This window comes from Lepidochelys olivacea (genome assembly GCF_965140295.1).
Source record: "Lepidochelys olivacea isolate rLepOli2 genome assembly, chromosome: 8".
In the NCBI taxonomy this organism is placed as follows: Eukaryota; Metazoa; Chordata; order Testudines; family Cheloniidae; genus Lepidochelys; species Lepidochelys olivacea.
Window position 1 is genome coordinate 52,806,359 of NC_140418.1, and position 16,026 is coordinate 52,822,384.

The 16,026-nt window shown below is 41.5% G+C and overlaps 1 protein-coding gene across 1 annotated transcript in view; it reads left to right on the forward strand.

The window, feature by feature from the left end:
* The window catches only part of CEP350 (centrosomal protein 350), a 140,078-nt gene extending 124,301 nt beyond the window's left edge, over positions 1-15,777 (forward strand). Inside the window, exon 38 of the mRNA XM_084636814.1 lies at positions 11,683-15,777. Within this exon, the coding sequence (XP_084492940.1) occupies positions 11,683-11,847 (165 nt within the window). The 3' untranslated portion in view covers positions 11,848-15,777. The remainder of the gene's footprint in view (positions 1-11,682) is intronic.
* Positions 15,778-16,026: the final 249 nt, after the last annotated feature.

Consider the following 16,026-nt stretch of genomic DNA (forward strand, 5'->3'; position numbering starts at 1 on the left):
AAATGGCGTTTCGAAAACCCCATTTCATGTTTTCCTGAGCATGGCAATAGTCTATTAAAGGAACAAATCAAATTTGGTTCAAAATTTAGATTTTGTAGACGTTTGTTTTCATCTGTGTTCTTAAGTATAGGTGTATTTAACAAATGTATCTCTGCAACTCAAATACTGTCTGTCCTGCTCTGGAGTGACTCACAGCTGAGTGCCAGCCTCAGTGCAGATACCCCAAACTGGTAGCGTGTTTGCCCGTAACAAGTGTGAACTCCCGGACCGCTACCAGTCTTACCGTAGAGTCACAGACAGTCCCCTTGGATCTCCAGGGCATCTTGCCACCCAGACAAACTGGACTTTGTGATAAAAGGTAACTCAAACCAAAAATCACGTCACACAAGGTTGCTCCCAGTCCCAAGAGACCTCCAGATCAGTTGGTATTCTACATTTTACACCAAAGGCTACACTTGCAGCCAATTCTATTTTAAATGACCTAAAGGTTTATTAGCTAAGAAAAGGAAATGAGAGTTATTAGCAGGTAAAACATATGCACAAGTGAGTCACTCTTTGTAATTCCAAATGGTGACAGTCATGTAATAAACTGCCAGTTTCCCAAAAGTCTTTTCAGGGTACCCAGATTGTCTCTGGGATCTCCACTTTGCATCTGGTACACATCCCAAAAGTCCAGAGATGAATGATCTTTCCTTTAATCCATTCTTAAAGCTTCTTCTCACAGAAATCAAGCTGACAGGGTCACTATTCACACGGCCTTTTCCTTTGATGACAGAGGGTGAGGAATGCATTTTGAATCTTTGACCTCCGATCATCATGATGACCACTTGCTTTGAAATTAGCACTTTTCTGTTAAAGTTCTTCATTTGCATTTCAAAAGGCTTCTTTCTTGTCTGATGGGTTATTTAGTTACAGTGGTATTTACAATATAAATGTTAGCTATTGCATTATAACAGGATATGAATAAGTGAAAACAATGCAAGTAACAACCCATTAGTTTTTCATTAAGTTTAAATGCCAGATACACTCTTATACATTAACAATTACTTTGATCTATACTAATACAAAAGTGAATTGACCTGTGGCTTCAGCATCAGCTGGCACCTGCTCTGCCAGTGTCACATAGGAGAATATAGAAGTTAAACTGTAGTTAGTCTGTTTATAATGGCTGATTTAATAATGTGAGCAGAGATTCTAAAACTTTCATTGCCTGAAATAAGATATTAGTAGAGTCTCTTGCAGGCTTCTTCCCTTCCCATTCATAATTGTGTAACATCCTGTGACAATTACAGCAATTGCTTACTTGGAAAAGTATTCTTAGTAAAGTGTGTACTTTTGGCTGTATTAAATATAATGTAGCAGCTGGAAACAAGGAGAGCCACCACCTTGTGACCATCCAGCACACTGGGAACCACAATTTGGAGACCACTGATGTAATGTGTTTGTAATATAGGCAAGGAAATTTGTTGTGCGTTCCTCTTCTCCCAGCCTACCAAAAAAGACAGTCAATTACATATAGTGTTGTGACTTTGCCTACCAGGAAGCAAAGAGGCAATAATTCTGTCAGGCAAGCCCTGCATGTAAGGCCCCATTTCAGAGATTTCTCTTTGCTTTTGTTTTTCCCTCTGTTCCTGTTTCCTCTTGCCCAGCTTTCTTTCCTCTTTTCCTCATTTCTAAGCCCAGAACTGAAGAAAAGGACAAGTACAGTTGTTGGGTTTAGTGCTGGGTGGTGTTGGTGGTCTATGATATACAGGAGATCAAACTAGAGATCTGGTGATCCCTTCTGGCCTTAAACTTCATGACTCTACACAGAGAGGGGGCACAAAATAGACCTCAAAAAGAGAGCAGAAAAAATGAGGAAGAAGGATGGTCGGCAGAGACAACCTCTACTGAGGATTCCCCTGCCTCCAGCTGAGAGACAGCCTTGTGGCAGAGTGTCAGTAACACACAAAGCTGCACAGCATTCCAAGAACTCTCCCATCAATCAGGTTTCCATTGAGATCGGAGCTGGTCAAAAATGGGGGGGAAAGGGGATTTTGCAAAAAATTTGGAAGTTTTCATTTTGCAGGGCTCAAAGCATCCTTCACCTAAGGAGGCATAAAGGAACCAAGCACTTTGAGGTCTGTGAAGGGGCTGGCCACAGTCTGGTCAGCCATGCTGGAAAAGAGACTTGCTGAGGAACACATCTTTTAACAAACTAGAGTCTCTTGTACAATCAGGTTTAGTTTTAGAAGCCTATTTTTACTTTTGTTTGCTTGTGATTCATTCTATCTTTGTTCCTTATACTTGGTATCACTTAAACCTGTGACTTCTTGTTTAACTTTTACTAGAAACCATTCGGTGCTTTGATTAAAATAGTGTTTCTTAACCCAGTTAATGTCATAAGGTGCTAGGTATTTTCTCTTTAAGGGGACAATGAAATGGATCACTTCTGTAAATGATCAAGGCGTGGGCTCAACACTGTAGGGCAGATGGCTTGGGAGAAATTTGGGACTGGGAGAGTGTTGGTGTCACCCTGAAAAAAGTAACTGGGTGGGGGAAGCCAGAGTGTGATCTGCATGCTTGAATGCTGGCTGTTGGTGTCAGGGCTGTTAGCCACATCAGCATTGCATTTAAGGCACCCCGAGTTTCAGGACAGGCAATGACACAACCCCTTACTGGTCTGGGTTGAACCCCAAGTTGTCATAGATGCCCAATTCCCAATTGGCTTTCACTGCAAGTTCGGTACCTAACTGCTCTTTGCACCTTTGAAAATTTCCTCTTCAAGAAAGTCCCTCCTCGTCTAAAGATCTTGATGCTTTTTCATTGTGTTTGGGCACAGATATTAGATTGGCTTGCCTCTGCAACAACAACCAGAGTAGCCAGCTTTTTCACTTGGGCCGTTAAATCTAAAGCCCTGCCCACAAGTATATTTATCATAGAATCATAGAATATCAGGATTGGAAGGGACCTCAGGAGGTCATCTAGTCCAACCCCCTGCTCAAAGCAGGACCAATCCCCAACTAAATCATCCCAGCCTGGGCTTTGTCAAGCCTGACCTTGAAAACCTCTAAGGAAGGAGAATCCACCACCTTCCTAGGTAACCCATTCCGGTGCTTCACCACCCTCCTAGTGAAAAAGTTTTTCCTAGCATCCAACCTAAACCTCCCCCACTGCAATTTGAGACCATTACTCCTTGTTCTGTCATCTGGTACCACTGAGAACAGTCTAGATCCATCGTCTTTGGAACCCCCTTTCAGGTAGTTGAAAGCAGCTATCAAATCCCCCCTCATTCTTTATGCAGACTTAATAATCCCGGTTCCCTCAGCCTCTCCCCATAAGTCATGTGCTGCAGCCCCCTAATAATTTTTGTTGCCCTCCACTGGACTCTTTCCAATTTTGCCACATCCTTCCAGTCCCCTGCACTGATAGCGGGACTAAGTATTATCTAGACCATTCCTGACAGGTGTTTGTCTAACCTGGACAGCCTCCCTAAGCAATTTATTTCAGTGCTTAACTAATCTGACAGTTAGGAAGTTTTTCCTAATGTCCAACCTAAACCTCCCTTGCTGCAATTTAAACCCATTACATCTTGTCCTCTCCTCAGAGGTTAAGAAGAACAGTTCTTCTCCCTCCTCCTTGTAACCCCTTTTATGTACTTGAAAACTGTTTTCATGTCCCCCTCTCAGTCTTCTCTTCTCCAGACTAAACAAACCCAATTTTTTCAATCTTCCCTCGTAGTTCCTGTTTTCTAGACCTTTAATCATTTTTGTTGCCTTTTTCTGGACTTTCTCCAATTTGTTCGCGTCTTTCTTGAAATATGGCGCCCAGAACTGGACACAGGAGGCCTAATACTCCAGTTGAGGCCTAATCAGCACGGAGTAGAAGAATTACTTCTTGTGTCTTGCTTACAACATTCATCCCAGAATGATGTCTGCTTTTTTTTTTTTTTTTTTTTTGCAACAGTGTTACATTGTTGACTCATATTTAGCTTGTGATCACTGTGATTCCCAGATCCCTTTCCGCAGTACTCCCTTCCCAAGCAGTCATTTTCCCATTTTGCATGTGTGCAACTGATTTTCCTTCCTAAATGGAGTACTTTGCATTTGTCCTTATTGAATTTCATCCTATTTACTTCAGACCATTTCTCCAGTTTGTCCAGATCACTTTGAATTTTAATCCTTGCAGCCCTTCCCAGCTTGGTATCATCCACAAACTTTATAAGTGTATAACCAGTTTTGCACCCACCTTATAGTAGCTCCATCTAGGTTGCATATCCCTAGTTTGTTTATGAGAAGGTCATGCGGGACAGTTTCAGAAGCTTTACTAAAGTCAAGATATACCATGTCTACCACTTCCCCCCCATCCACAAGGCTTGTTACCCTGTCAAAGAAAGCTATCAGGTTGGTTTGACACGATTTGTTCTTGACAAATCCCTGCTGACTATTACTTATCCCCTTATTATCTTCTAGATGTTTACAAATTGATTGCTTAATTATTTGCTCCATTATCTTTCCAGGTACTGAAGTTAAGCTGGCTGGTCTGTAATTCCCTGGGTTTTTTTTATTCCCCTTTTTATAGATTGGCACTCTATTTGCCCTTTTTCAGTCTTCTGGAATCTCTCCCGTCTTCCATGACTTTTCAAAGATAATCACTAATGGCTCAGATATCTCCTCAGTCAGCCCTTTGAGTATTCTAGGATGCATTTCATCAGGCCCTGGTGACTTGAAGACATTTAACTTGTCTAAGTAATTTTTAACTTGTTCTTTCCCTATTTTAGCCTCTGATCCTACCTCATTTTCACTGGCATTCACTATGTTAGATGTCCAATCACCACCAGTCTTCTTGGTGAAAACTGAAACTAAGAAGTCATTAAGTACCTCTGCCATTTCCACATTTTCTGTTACTGTTTTTCCCCACTCATTGAGTTAAGGGCCTACCCTGTCCTTGGTCTTCGTCTTGCTTCTCATGTATTTGTTGAATGTTTTCTTGTTACCCTTTATGTCTCTAGCTAGTTTGAACTTGTTTTGTGCCTTGGCCTTTCTAGTTTTGTCCCTACATACTTGTGGTGTTTGTTTATATTCATCCTTTGTAATTTGACCTAGTTTCCACTTTTTGTAGGACTCTTTTTTGATTTTTAGATTATTGATTAAGCCAGGGTGGTCTCTTGCTATACTTCCTATCTTTCCTATGCAGTGGGATAGTTTGCTCTTGTGTCCTTAATAATGTCTCTTTGGAAAACTGCCACCTGTCTTCAATTGTTTTTCCCCTTAGACTTGTTTGCCATAGGATATTACCTACCAACTCCCTGAGTTTGCTAAAGTCTGCCTTCTTGAAATGAATTGTCTTTATTTTGCTGTTCTCCCTACCATTCCTTAGAATCATGAACTCTACCATTTTATGATCACTTTCACCCACACTGCCTTCCACTTTCAAATTCTCAACCAGTTCCTCTCTATTTGTCAGAATCAAATCTAGAACAGCCTCTTCCCTACTAGCTTCCTCCACCTTCGGAAATAAAAAATGGTCTCCAATACATTCTAAGAACTTGTTGGATAATCTGTGCCCTGCTGTGTTGTTTTCCCAACAGATGTCTGAGTAGTTGAAGTCCCCCATCACCATCAAGTCTTATGCTTTGGATGATTGTTAGTTGTTTAAAAAAAGCCTCATCCACCTCTTCTTCCTGGTTAGGTGGTCCGTAGTAGACCCTACCATGACATCACCCTTGTTTTTTACTCCTTTTATCCTTACCCAGAGACTTTCAACAAGTCTGTTTCCTATTTCCATCTCAACCTCAGTCCAAGTGTATATATTTTTAATATACAAGGCAACATCTTCCTTTTTTCCCTGCCTGTCCTTCCTGAGCAAGCTATACCTTTTTATACCAATATTCCAGGCATGCGTATTATCCCACCAAGTCTCTGTGATGCCAACTATGTCATAGTTGTGTTTATTTACTAGCCTTTTGAGTTTTTCCTGCTTATTCCCCATACTTATCACATTAGTATACAGGCATCTAAGATACTGATTTGATATCCCCACCCCCCCACCCCCAGTTCTGTCTTATCTCTCCCTTATCCCTACTATAACAGCCCATGCTCCCCCCACCCCAAATTTCGACCCTTCTCCCAGGTCTCCATGTTTTTTACTTGCCTGTGGGCTTGCCTGCATGGGACTGGGGCAAAGAGCTATACCACTGCTTTCTTCCTCTATCCCTTTTCAGAGTTTTGAGGAAGGCAAAGCAGGACAAAGCGGAGGTAATGCTGTCAAGCCTCTTAAAGGCCCATGCCCCTATTTTTTTGAGCTGATGAGCCTGTCATTAGGACATTACTTGACCTTTTGGACCTGTCGATCCAAGGCCCACAATCCTCCTCTTTCAGTGTGATTTGGAGAGCTTGTAAATAAAGCATAGCTGCTTCCTAGAAGAGGAAATCTATTCTGAAATTGCAGTCTTTCTACCTAGCAACAGAGAGCCTACTTCTGTGAAATACGCATGAATTTGGAACCGTTTTTTGTTGTTGTTCAGTGGGGCAGTGAGAGGAATATCAATGCCAGCGCAAGACATCTTAATGTTCTCTTTGTAGGATTTCAAAAAGAGCTCAGTGTCTATAACTTGAGCGTCTACTCTGCTGTCCTTTCTCTTATTGGAGTTCTTTCAGGAGCAGGGACACTATTTCCCAGCTGGTTTTTATTCAGTTTTGTTGGAGACTCCTACATCATCCAGTGACTCCTCAGTGGGACCTGTCCTTCATTTTGCAGGTACTCATACGTTTGCATTTGAATCCCAATGTCGTGGCACAGTGCCCCACCCCCATGCCAGATTGGGTTACAGCAGGCCAGAGTGGCTGCACAAGGCGGTAGCCAACCAGGGAGGGCCTGTTAGAGAGCCAATCAGGGCCAGTATTACAGCCAGCCAGTCAGGGCTAGGCTAGGCCCTATATAAAGGCTGCCCAGGCAAGAGGCAGAGAGTTTCTCCCAGACCTTGAAGGGAGAAGATCTGTCTCCTGAGCGAAGGAGACCAGCACCCAGGACAGTGCAGTGCTGGGCAGGCTTGGGGGAGCTGAGGAGAGCTCTAGCCCAATACCTGCCCGGCTGCAGGCCCTGATAGAAGGGCCCACAAGGTGCAAGGGGGCTGAAGGGGAAGCGGCCCAGGGAGGAGAGGCGGACAAGGGGAGAGAAGGAGGGCAGGGAGGCTTTTGCCAGAGGGTTCCTGGGCCGGGACCCAGAGTAGAGGGCGAGCCTGGGTCCCCCCCCTTCCCCCTTGTACTATACCTGGCCATTAGGAGTGGCCATAGCGGACTGCACCCGACCCCTGATAGAAGGGGTTAGACTTTGGGAATGTGGTTGGCCACTGCGGCTGGGGTGAAGAGAAAAGAGTGCTGTTAACCCTCCTCTGTAAGGGGGCGAGTGTGGACTTGGGGGCACTGCCGGAGGGCTGTGTCCCGAAGAGGACGCCGCTGAGCAAGGAGCAACGTGGGTCGAGATGCCAATCTAGGGCGAGAGATGGGTGGGACACCACCAGCAGAGGGCTTTCCTCATGAACTGAGCTAATTCCCAGAGTGAACAGCAGGAGGCGCTGTGGTGGTGAGTCCCAACCCCATCACACCAGGAGAAAGTCTCCTTCCCCAGATGCTGCCCAAGCTACCCTTTTAAAGTGCTGCTTTCAGTTGTCATAATACCTTGTCAGATGGATGGGAGAATTCTAAGCTCCCTCATTTTCTCTCTCTCCTACACATGTGTGCACACCTCCTTCAGTATTTTCCAGGAAAGATGGTATTCGTTCTCCTGCCAGAATTCATCCTTGAAGGGGACATGAATTCTGCTTTAGTTAACCTGTCCTGTTCCCAGCTTTATCCAAGCCCTGCTTCTCTCCAAGATGGGAAATTTCAGTCCTGGTGTCAGAGGTGTGAGCTTCTACTGAATTCTTTCATGAGAGTTCAGAAAGCTTCATAGCACACACAATTGTTGAAAACTGCTGCAAGGGTGTAAAAGCTCACTTTAACCGCCAGATAGGTAATGACCAGTATTGTTTGCTTATTAGCCAGCCAAATGCTAGTGTACCAGTTTGGTCAAACATCACCTACTGTTCATAAAGCACTATCCCTTAGACTGCATACACCTGAGTGTTCCTTCAGTTGTAGAATTCTGCAATCAGCATGATAAGGTAGGCCCTTCTCAGAGCACCACGTGGTGCATGCAATGTATGTCTTTGACTGAATCCCTTGGAAGGAAAGGAGAAGAGTGATGTAGAACAAAAGAAGTTTAGTCTCTTTAATTCCTTTTCTTAGTCTTCTCCCCTGTCATCCTTCATCCCACCCTCCGTTCCTCTGAGGAGAACCCACCCTATATTCTTATACCTTTTCTGATTTCTGTGTTAATTGTCTGTGACATTCCCCTGTTATTATCTGGACTAGTGATCTGCTAGGTCACTCCAGTCCTCGATTCTGAGAGCCAGCCTTACCCTGCTCTGCTGTGAGAATCCGCACTCCTGGGCTGTTCACGCATAGCCTCTAATATGTATGCTGCTCCTTGGATTGTGCAACCAAATGACACTAGCCAATATCTCTGGTCCCAGACACAACCCTAGATACCTCCGTCTTGCGGTGTCCAGTTATGCCCGCTGGATGCTGCAAGCTTATATGAGTTTGTCAATTTAACAAAGAAATTGATATGTACTAGGCTTGCTATCCCAAGGGGAGTCTCTGACACGCTTCAAACCAAATGTACTGTTTCAGGTAGAATAAACAAACAAATTTATTGACTACAAAGATAGATTTTAAGTGATTGTAAGTCAAAGCACAAGAAGTCAGATTTGGTCAAAGGAAATAAAAGCAAAACGCATTCTAAGCTGATCTTAACACTTTCAGTGCCCTTATAAACTTAGATGCTTCTCACCACAGGCTGGCAGGTTGCCCTTCAGCCAGGCTCTCCCCTTTGATCAGCACTTAAGTCACTTGGTGGTGATGGTGTCTGTAGATGGAGGTGGAAGAGAGAGCCAGCATGGCAAACATCTCTCCCTTTTATCATGTTCTTTCGTCCCTATTGGCTCCTTCCCCCCTTCGCCCCCCCCACTTCAGAGTCAGGTGAGCATTACCTCATCATAGTCCCAAACTGACCAAGGGGAGGGGGGGTGACTCATTCGAGAGTCCAGCAGATCCTTTGTCGCTCCCTAGGCCAGTGTCTTTTGTTCCTGTGAGGCTGGGCTGGGTTTGTTTCATACATGCCCTGATGAGGTGTGAACTGCCCCTCTGCTCTTGGAGAGTTTTGCCTGGGCCTCTGCTCCTGGAGAGTGTTTGTCTAGGCTTTTTTTAAGCCATGAGGACACATTTTCAGCCTCATAACTATATACATGAAATTACAACCTATAACATTACTATAACAACAATGCTCAGTGCATGATGAGCCTTCCAAAGACACCCAACATGACAAACTTTGCATTGGATACCACACAAACATGTTATAAGGATGAAGATGAGGGTGCAAGGGTGTTTCCCCGAGGTACAGTGTGTCATGCTGGCCTCTCTTTCTGGGGGGAAGTGAAAGGACTGACCTCTGATATACAGGGCTTGGTTGACAGAGTCTTTGCTACTGTGTTTCCTTGTAGTCAAAGCCATAGCACTTTGTCCTTAACTGTTGGTTCCTGTTAGCCCTCTTTTTTCCCCCATACTATTATGACAAAAAGGAATTATTAGGGTGTGATTTTCTTTTGTCTTATATATGTATGAATGACCGTTTCTTTAACTACACTAGGGTGGATCTGTGGAAATGTGCAGAGCACTAATGAAAGTGCGGGACACCTAAAAATTGCCCTTTCACACTTGTTTGGTGAGATGCATTTTTTTTCCAAACTCTTCAATAAGTATGAAAGGAGCTATCAAACTGTGAAACCACGTGCATAACTGGTTGTAAACATAGCTAGAACCTTAGAAGTTCTGTTCCTCTGTAGTCTCCATTGCAGCCTGTTGGGCCTTCACATTACTTTTGGATTATTAAATTGCAAAGAATTCTTGTACAGTAGCTTGCCCCCTTTCACACACTCAGCAGACGAAGTCCCCTTGTGTGGACAACTCAAAAGACTAAACAAAGAGGAAGAGGGTACTGGGTTTATTTCAGTTCTCCCTCTTTCACTTCTCCTTTATTACATAAATAGAATAAAATACCATATATGTTGATATCATAACTAATAAAACTATTGCAAACAATGTTTTTCAGCCTTGTTTTGATCATGTATTCCAAAGTAATGTCTGCCTGACCTCCTTACTAGTTGTCTATATGTATTTTGGGACAGCTTTTATCCACAATGAGGTTCCTTCTTTTCCTTTTCTGATTATATAACGTAAATATATTTTAATTAAGGTAAACAGATACTCTTGTGCCAAATATAAGGTTCATGGCTCAATGTGGTTAGCACTGAAACTAAGCAAATAGTAAAGGAGTACTTGTGGCACCTTAGAGACTAACCAATTTATTTGAGGATAAGCTTTCATGAGCTACAGCTCACTTCATTGGATGCATCCAGTGAAGTGAGTTGTAGCTCACGAAAGCTTATGCTCAAATTGGTTAGTCTCTAAGGTGCCACAAGTACTCCTTTTCTTTTTGTGAATACAGACTAACACGGCTGTTACTCTGAAACCTAAGCAAATAGTGGAAGAGTTTTCAAGAGATACTCCCTACCATTCAAAAGAATGTTTTATTTGATTTCATGTTCTTTCTGAGTAAGTCGAAGCACTCAAGGTTTACTAGTGTGAATACATATGGAAACAAAATTTTAGCATGAATGTTCAAAAGATGTAATTTCAAATTGTAATATTTGTAACATGCAGTTTGGACAGCCTTCGGACTATGCATTATTTGCTGATGAAATTCTGTCTATGTTCTTGTATGCAACCTGTCATGTGGGGTCTGAATACCTAATTTTGAATAACAATTAAGAATTGTGGGGTCTGCTCGTGGACAAGAAAGAAAAATCATCAAATTGTTAGAAATTATTTAGCTGAACGTAGCATAAAATTCAGTTAGTAGTAATGCTTTCACGAGCAGTGAAGCATAAAATATGCTGTACAAAGAAACCGTTTTGCAGTATCATAGTATTGCACAGTAGCATTGCCTGCCAGCATTTTTGCTTCTACTTACAGGAGAATTAGTTGTGAAATGTAAATGTCTTTGATATTATGGGTTTCTGATGCTTATTAGCCATATTCTAATCACCTACCTTCTTCCTCCCCCCATTTTTCTTTGTACTTTCTTACTGATTTCAATCCTATTTTCCTCTTTTGTGCAGCACTGATCACATAATTGACTTTTTATAAATAATTTTAAGAATATTTCAGTTTGAATTCACACTATTCATCAGGAATGATGGTATATCAGTAGTGTTTTTCAAGCACAAAACTTATATAAAAATAGAATGAATTTCATTAAAATGAACAGTAAACCAAAGGGGAAAAATTTAAAAAGTAAAAATATTTTGATAAAATTAATTGATCTGATTAAGAGATCAGCTGTATAATATAACTGTTCATTTTACTGCTCTGAGAATTATTGTGGAACAACTTATATATAAAAACAATTCTGTCATTGCCAGTTATTTCTGTATTATACATTTTCCGTGCTTGTTTTTTTACTTGTCCTAGAAGGCCTGAAGAATAATATTCCAAGAAACAATAGTGTGTTAACACTTTTTTTTTCTCTCTAAAATCCAAGGTGCAGGAACTCCATGAGGAAGAAGTTCAGTGGGTGAATTATGATGAGGATGAGCTCTGTGTGAAGATGCAGTTGGCAGATGGGATATTCGAGGCCTTAATCAGAGACACTATTAATGTTCTGAACCAGATAAATGAAAAACAAGGGAGACTACTGCTTTTGTGACATCCGTGAAAATAAATCAAAAACTGCAAAACTTCTTGTCATGGGCTTTCTGACTCCTGACATATACTACATCTCCACCATAGCAATATTGCTGCTGGACTTTCATACATGTTTTTAAAGGCAGTTCAGATGTGATAAGGAAACACAGTACTACATCCCCCTGCCTTTAGAGACCTTACACTGGATTTGTTGTTGCAACCAAGCATGGTCCTTCACTTAATGCTGGCTTGTGATATAGTCACACCATCCTTTTGCTAATTCAGCACACACAGTATAAGTCAGCACCTTTCCATGGTATCAGACTGGGACTATGAACTTCAAATTGTACGCTGAAGGTGGTTGGATGCGGTTGGGTTGAGATACTGGTCACTTGGCCCAAAATTGCTGTCAGCAATCTAAACTGATCTTTAGAAAGGTGTATTGGATGATTTTGATAACTGCTTGTCAGTTTTTAGCCATAAATGGACATTACGGCAATTAATAGTGTTACATTATTAACCACTTTGTACCTGCAGTCCTAACAATATGCATCAATTTTTCCACTCTAGAGTCCATTTCATTCCCTTGAAATCCATTCCCATCTTTCTTCATTCAATGTGGTACCAGACATGATCGGTGGGCTAACAAAGGGGAAATTGGATGAGCTTGCTTTTTTGCATTCATCTAAAGAATTCTTACTTGTTTCCTGTCTAATTTGCTTCAGTCAAGAGTAAGAGCAAAGTAAAGGCCACCAAAAACTGGGCATAAGAGACTACACATTGGTCAGCTTTACTCCTACCAAGCAGCATTTCTTCAGCTCCTGAACTACCAGCAGCTCTTAGATAAATGGATACTCAGGATTCTCTCAGGCAGTAGACACGCAGGAGTGGAAAACGTTTCTTCACAAAACTTTGGCCTTCAATAGCTCGGCTTCCTCCCTTGCTACCACCCAACCCTAATAAATCAGAGGAGCAGTTATTTGAACGATTAGGGAAATGAGTGTATTCACCAAAGAGAGTGATGTCCAGTGCTTGACTGTGTACTTGTTCTATGGTTGTGGGATTTTTAACTTATTTTAAGATAATTTATTAAATTGAAGTTAAGGAAAGTGTCCAGTGCAGTGGTTGCACTGTCTTAGGCCTTGAAACAGCAGAACCTGTGAAAGGTACCTATACTGCATCTGTCCTAGAAACTTCTAGGGTCCATATTCTTTGCACAAAAATCCAGCTTCTTGAGACAGAGGGGTAGAAAGAAATAAACCTCAGTGGTCAAATGTGGGAAGGAAAGGGGAAAACTATGAAAAGAGCTTCACCTGGGCAAATGCCAGCGATTGTGGAGTGTTTAAAGGAGTAATCTGAAGACAAGATGTGAAAATATTTTCTGCTCCCTTGTTATCTGCCTTCCTTCTCACAAATGTTCTTTTTCCAGAGCGTTAGGCAGCCACCCTGTTGTATTTTTGGAGCTGTGCCCTTCGTCTTGAGTGCTTTCTTAATCTGTCCTCCCTCTTTGTGTTTCTTGGATGAACACAGAGAATGTGGGGTTGAGTATTAATGCCTTACTAATGGAAGTCCTGTTTACTAACATGGGATGAGACCCAAAGCGGATTCATGTTCTCCAGGCACGTTGGAGTATTGAAGTGCATGCAAAAGCATGTTAGGAGGTACCCAAAGATGCTGCAGCCCATGATATGCATGTGGAAAGATTTCTGCTCTTTTCCTTCCATCTGTTTTTGTTTCTTGGGTTTCCTGCTATGCATACATGTGCTATTGCTCCATTATGTTTTTCTCTCTTTCCATCTTTATATTTGGGAAACTGTCATTGAAATATTTGCATTTTGCACAATGACACACAACTGGTAATTTTTTAAATCAGGGACAGCACTGAGAAATGTTGGCTTTTCAACCCAATCAGATTCTCATGTGTGAGTTTATTAATGGTGAGCCATATCCATGAGAGCTTAATGAGCAAAGAACAAATAGGAGCAAATAGTGTCTTGGAACACCTCAGGGCACATGTATCAGTCTGTATGTGGTAGTGTTCTTTCTAGCTGTCCAGAAGTCAGATGATTTCATGAGTGGTATGCATCTTTTTCATGAGTGAGTCACTTGTGTATGTAAATTAGCATCCTGATGCTGAACCTCAACACTGTCTTAAGCATTTGACAAAAACCAGCTACAGCTGCTGTTTAACCAGCATGGTGTCATTAATCAGGTCACTGTCTGATTCCTTTTCCTGGGCCTATCTTCTTTTCAACAGAGAATATTGTTATTTTTATAGATAGTTATAGAAGAGGGCAGAGTACCAGCAGAAGGAGAGAAACCTGCAAAGTAGGTCTGTGGCATGGGTATCATAGAAATAAATTAGTTTCCATCCCTAGGATCCCATGGCCATTGCTGAGATAGTAAGATAGCCTGCATCTTTGAGGCTTCCTGCTGGAATATAGAGTTTGTGCATGTGTGGTACGTGCGCCAGCAGAGAGTGTATTGTACTGTCAGTCTATCAAGATGTGGAAGAAGACTGGAGATTACTTTTGCCCTTGTTGGCTTGAGTAAGCAAACATCTAGGTATCAGCTGCAGAAACAGTTGCTACCTTTCCAGCTCTTAGGGCAGAAAGAAACTGCGTAAAAGTAATGTTTTTGGAGAGATCACCATTTATTTTTGGTACCAATTTGTAATGGGAGCAGCCTAGACTAAACAACTATGGCTGTTAAATTACATTCTCAATGCTTGATAATTGTTGAGGTACACTGTGGGCTAGGACTGATGATCATTGAGATTTGGTGATGGTCCTTTCAGGTCAGGCTTTGTGATCAATTGTTGAAGTAGTATGGGGAAGTCTTGAACTGAATAAAGAGAGCTGAATTTCACACACACACACGCGCCCCTCTATCCCTTTTATCTCAAGCCCAAGTTCTGTCTGGGTCATGGTTGAATTATCTTGGTGCAACAGTGTTGGAAAATCCAAGGTTGAGGGAACATGGAAACTCCAGAATTTTTCTGAGCCCAAAAATAGGGTGGGCCCTCTATGGCAGAGTCAGAAAGCACTGGATGGAGTCGATATGAAGACCTATGTCCCTTTTCAGTCTAGGAGAAGGACTATTAATGCAAGAACTGTCCAGCATTGTGTGAATATGGAGAGAGACCACCTCTCTGACTAGGATAATTCCCGAGCTACAGATCTGGGCTATTACTACTTTACCTTTCAGAAAAGGTTTTGTTGCTCATAAGGTTTTGTGGCCTGTTTGAAAAATGCATCTTGTTCACTTTCCTTTCTTGAAAAAGTGGCCTTAGCTTTTTGCAATACTTGAATAAATTGTGTATGTGCAAAAGATTTTCAGTAGCACAGCATTAGAGAGCATTTAAATAACTCTTCTGCAAAGAACTGAGTGTAGTTCAGACTTTCAGATCCCATTGCTACCTTAAGAATACTTGGGGAATAAATTACTATTCAGCAGAGTAACAGTTGAAACTTACAAGGTATTTAGTTCAAATTGTAGGAATTTTGAAGTGTTTACAAATCAGCTAAAATGGAGAAAAGCAAAATATCCAGAACATATTTGAAATATAAAAATTAAAAATGCAAAAATATATATAGATGAAAAAGGAGTACTGTAATTAACCTGCATTTAATAGGTTTTTTCCTTGACTTTGCAGAGCCTTTTTATATACATTTGCAAAGCCACCTTGGGAGACCCTCTCTCCCTGTGTACTGTATTGTGCAGATATTAAAATAAATAAATCTGTTTACTTTGTTTGTGTAAATAACCTGTTAACCTGGTTTCCAGGCCAGTTTTCAGCCAATAATCGCATCCAGTGCAGCTTTGCACAGTAGAGTTAAGGATGTGGGGGTTTTTTGTAATTATGAACTGTAAAATAACCAGGGTTTTCCCTGTGTACACCAATGTAAATATCTTTGTTAACTGAAATGTACTTTGAGGATAAAATCTGTAAATAAACTGATTTATAAATTAATTGTCTTATTTCCTGCTTCTTTATAAAATGGAGTATAATTACACAAATAGCTGATAATTCTGAAGGTGCCCAGTGGATTTGTTCTTGGTAACATATTCCTCCTTATCCCTGATGCTGCACTTTGGTCCCAATAACAATCTGCTAAATCCTATTATAATTGCCTTAATTGTAATAATACCTTATAGCATGTCCTTGCATGTTTGTTAAAGCTGGCTGAGTGTTGTGGCA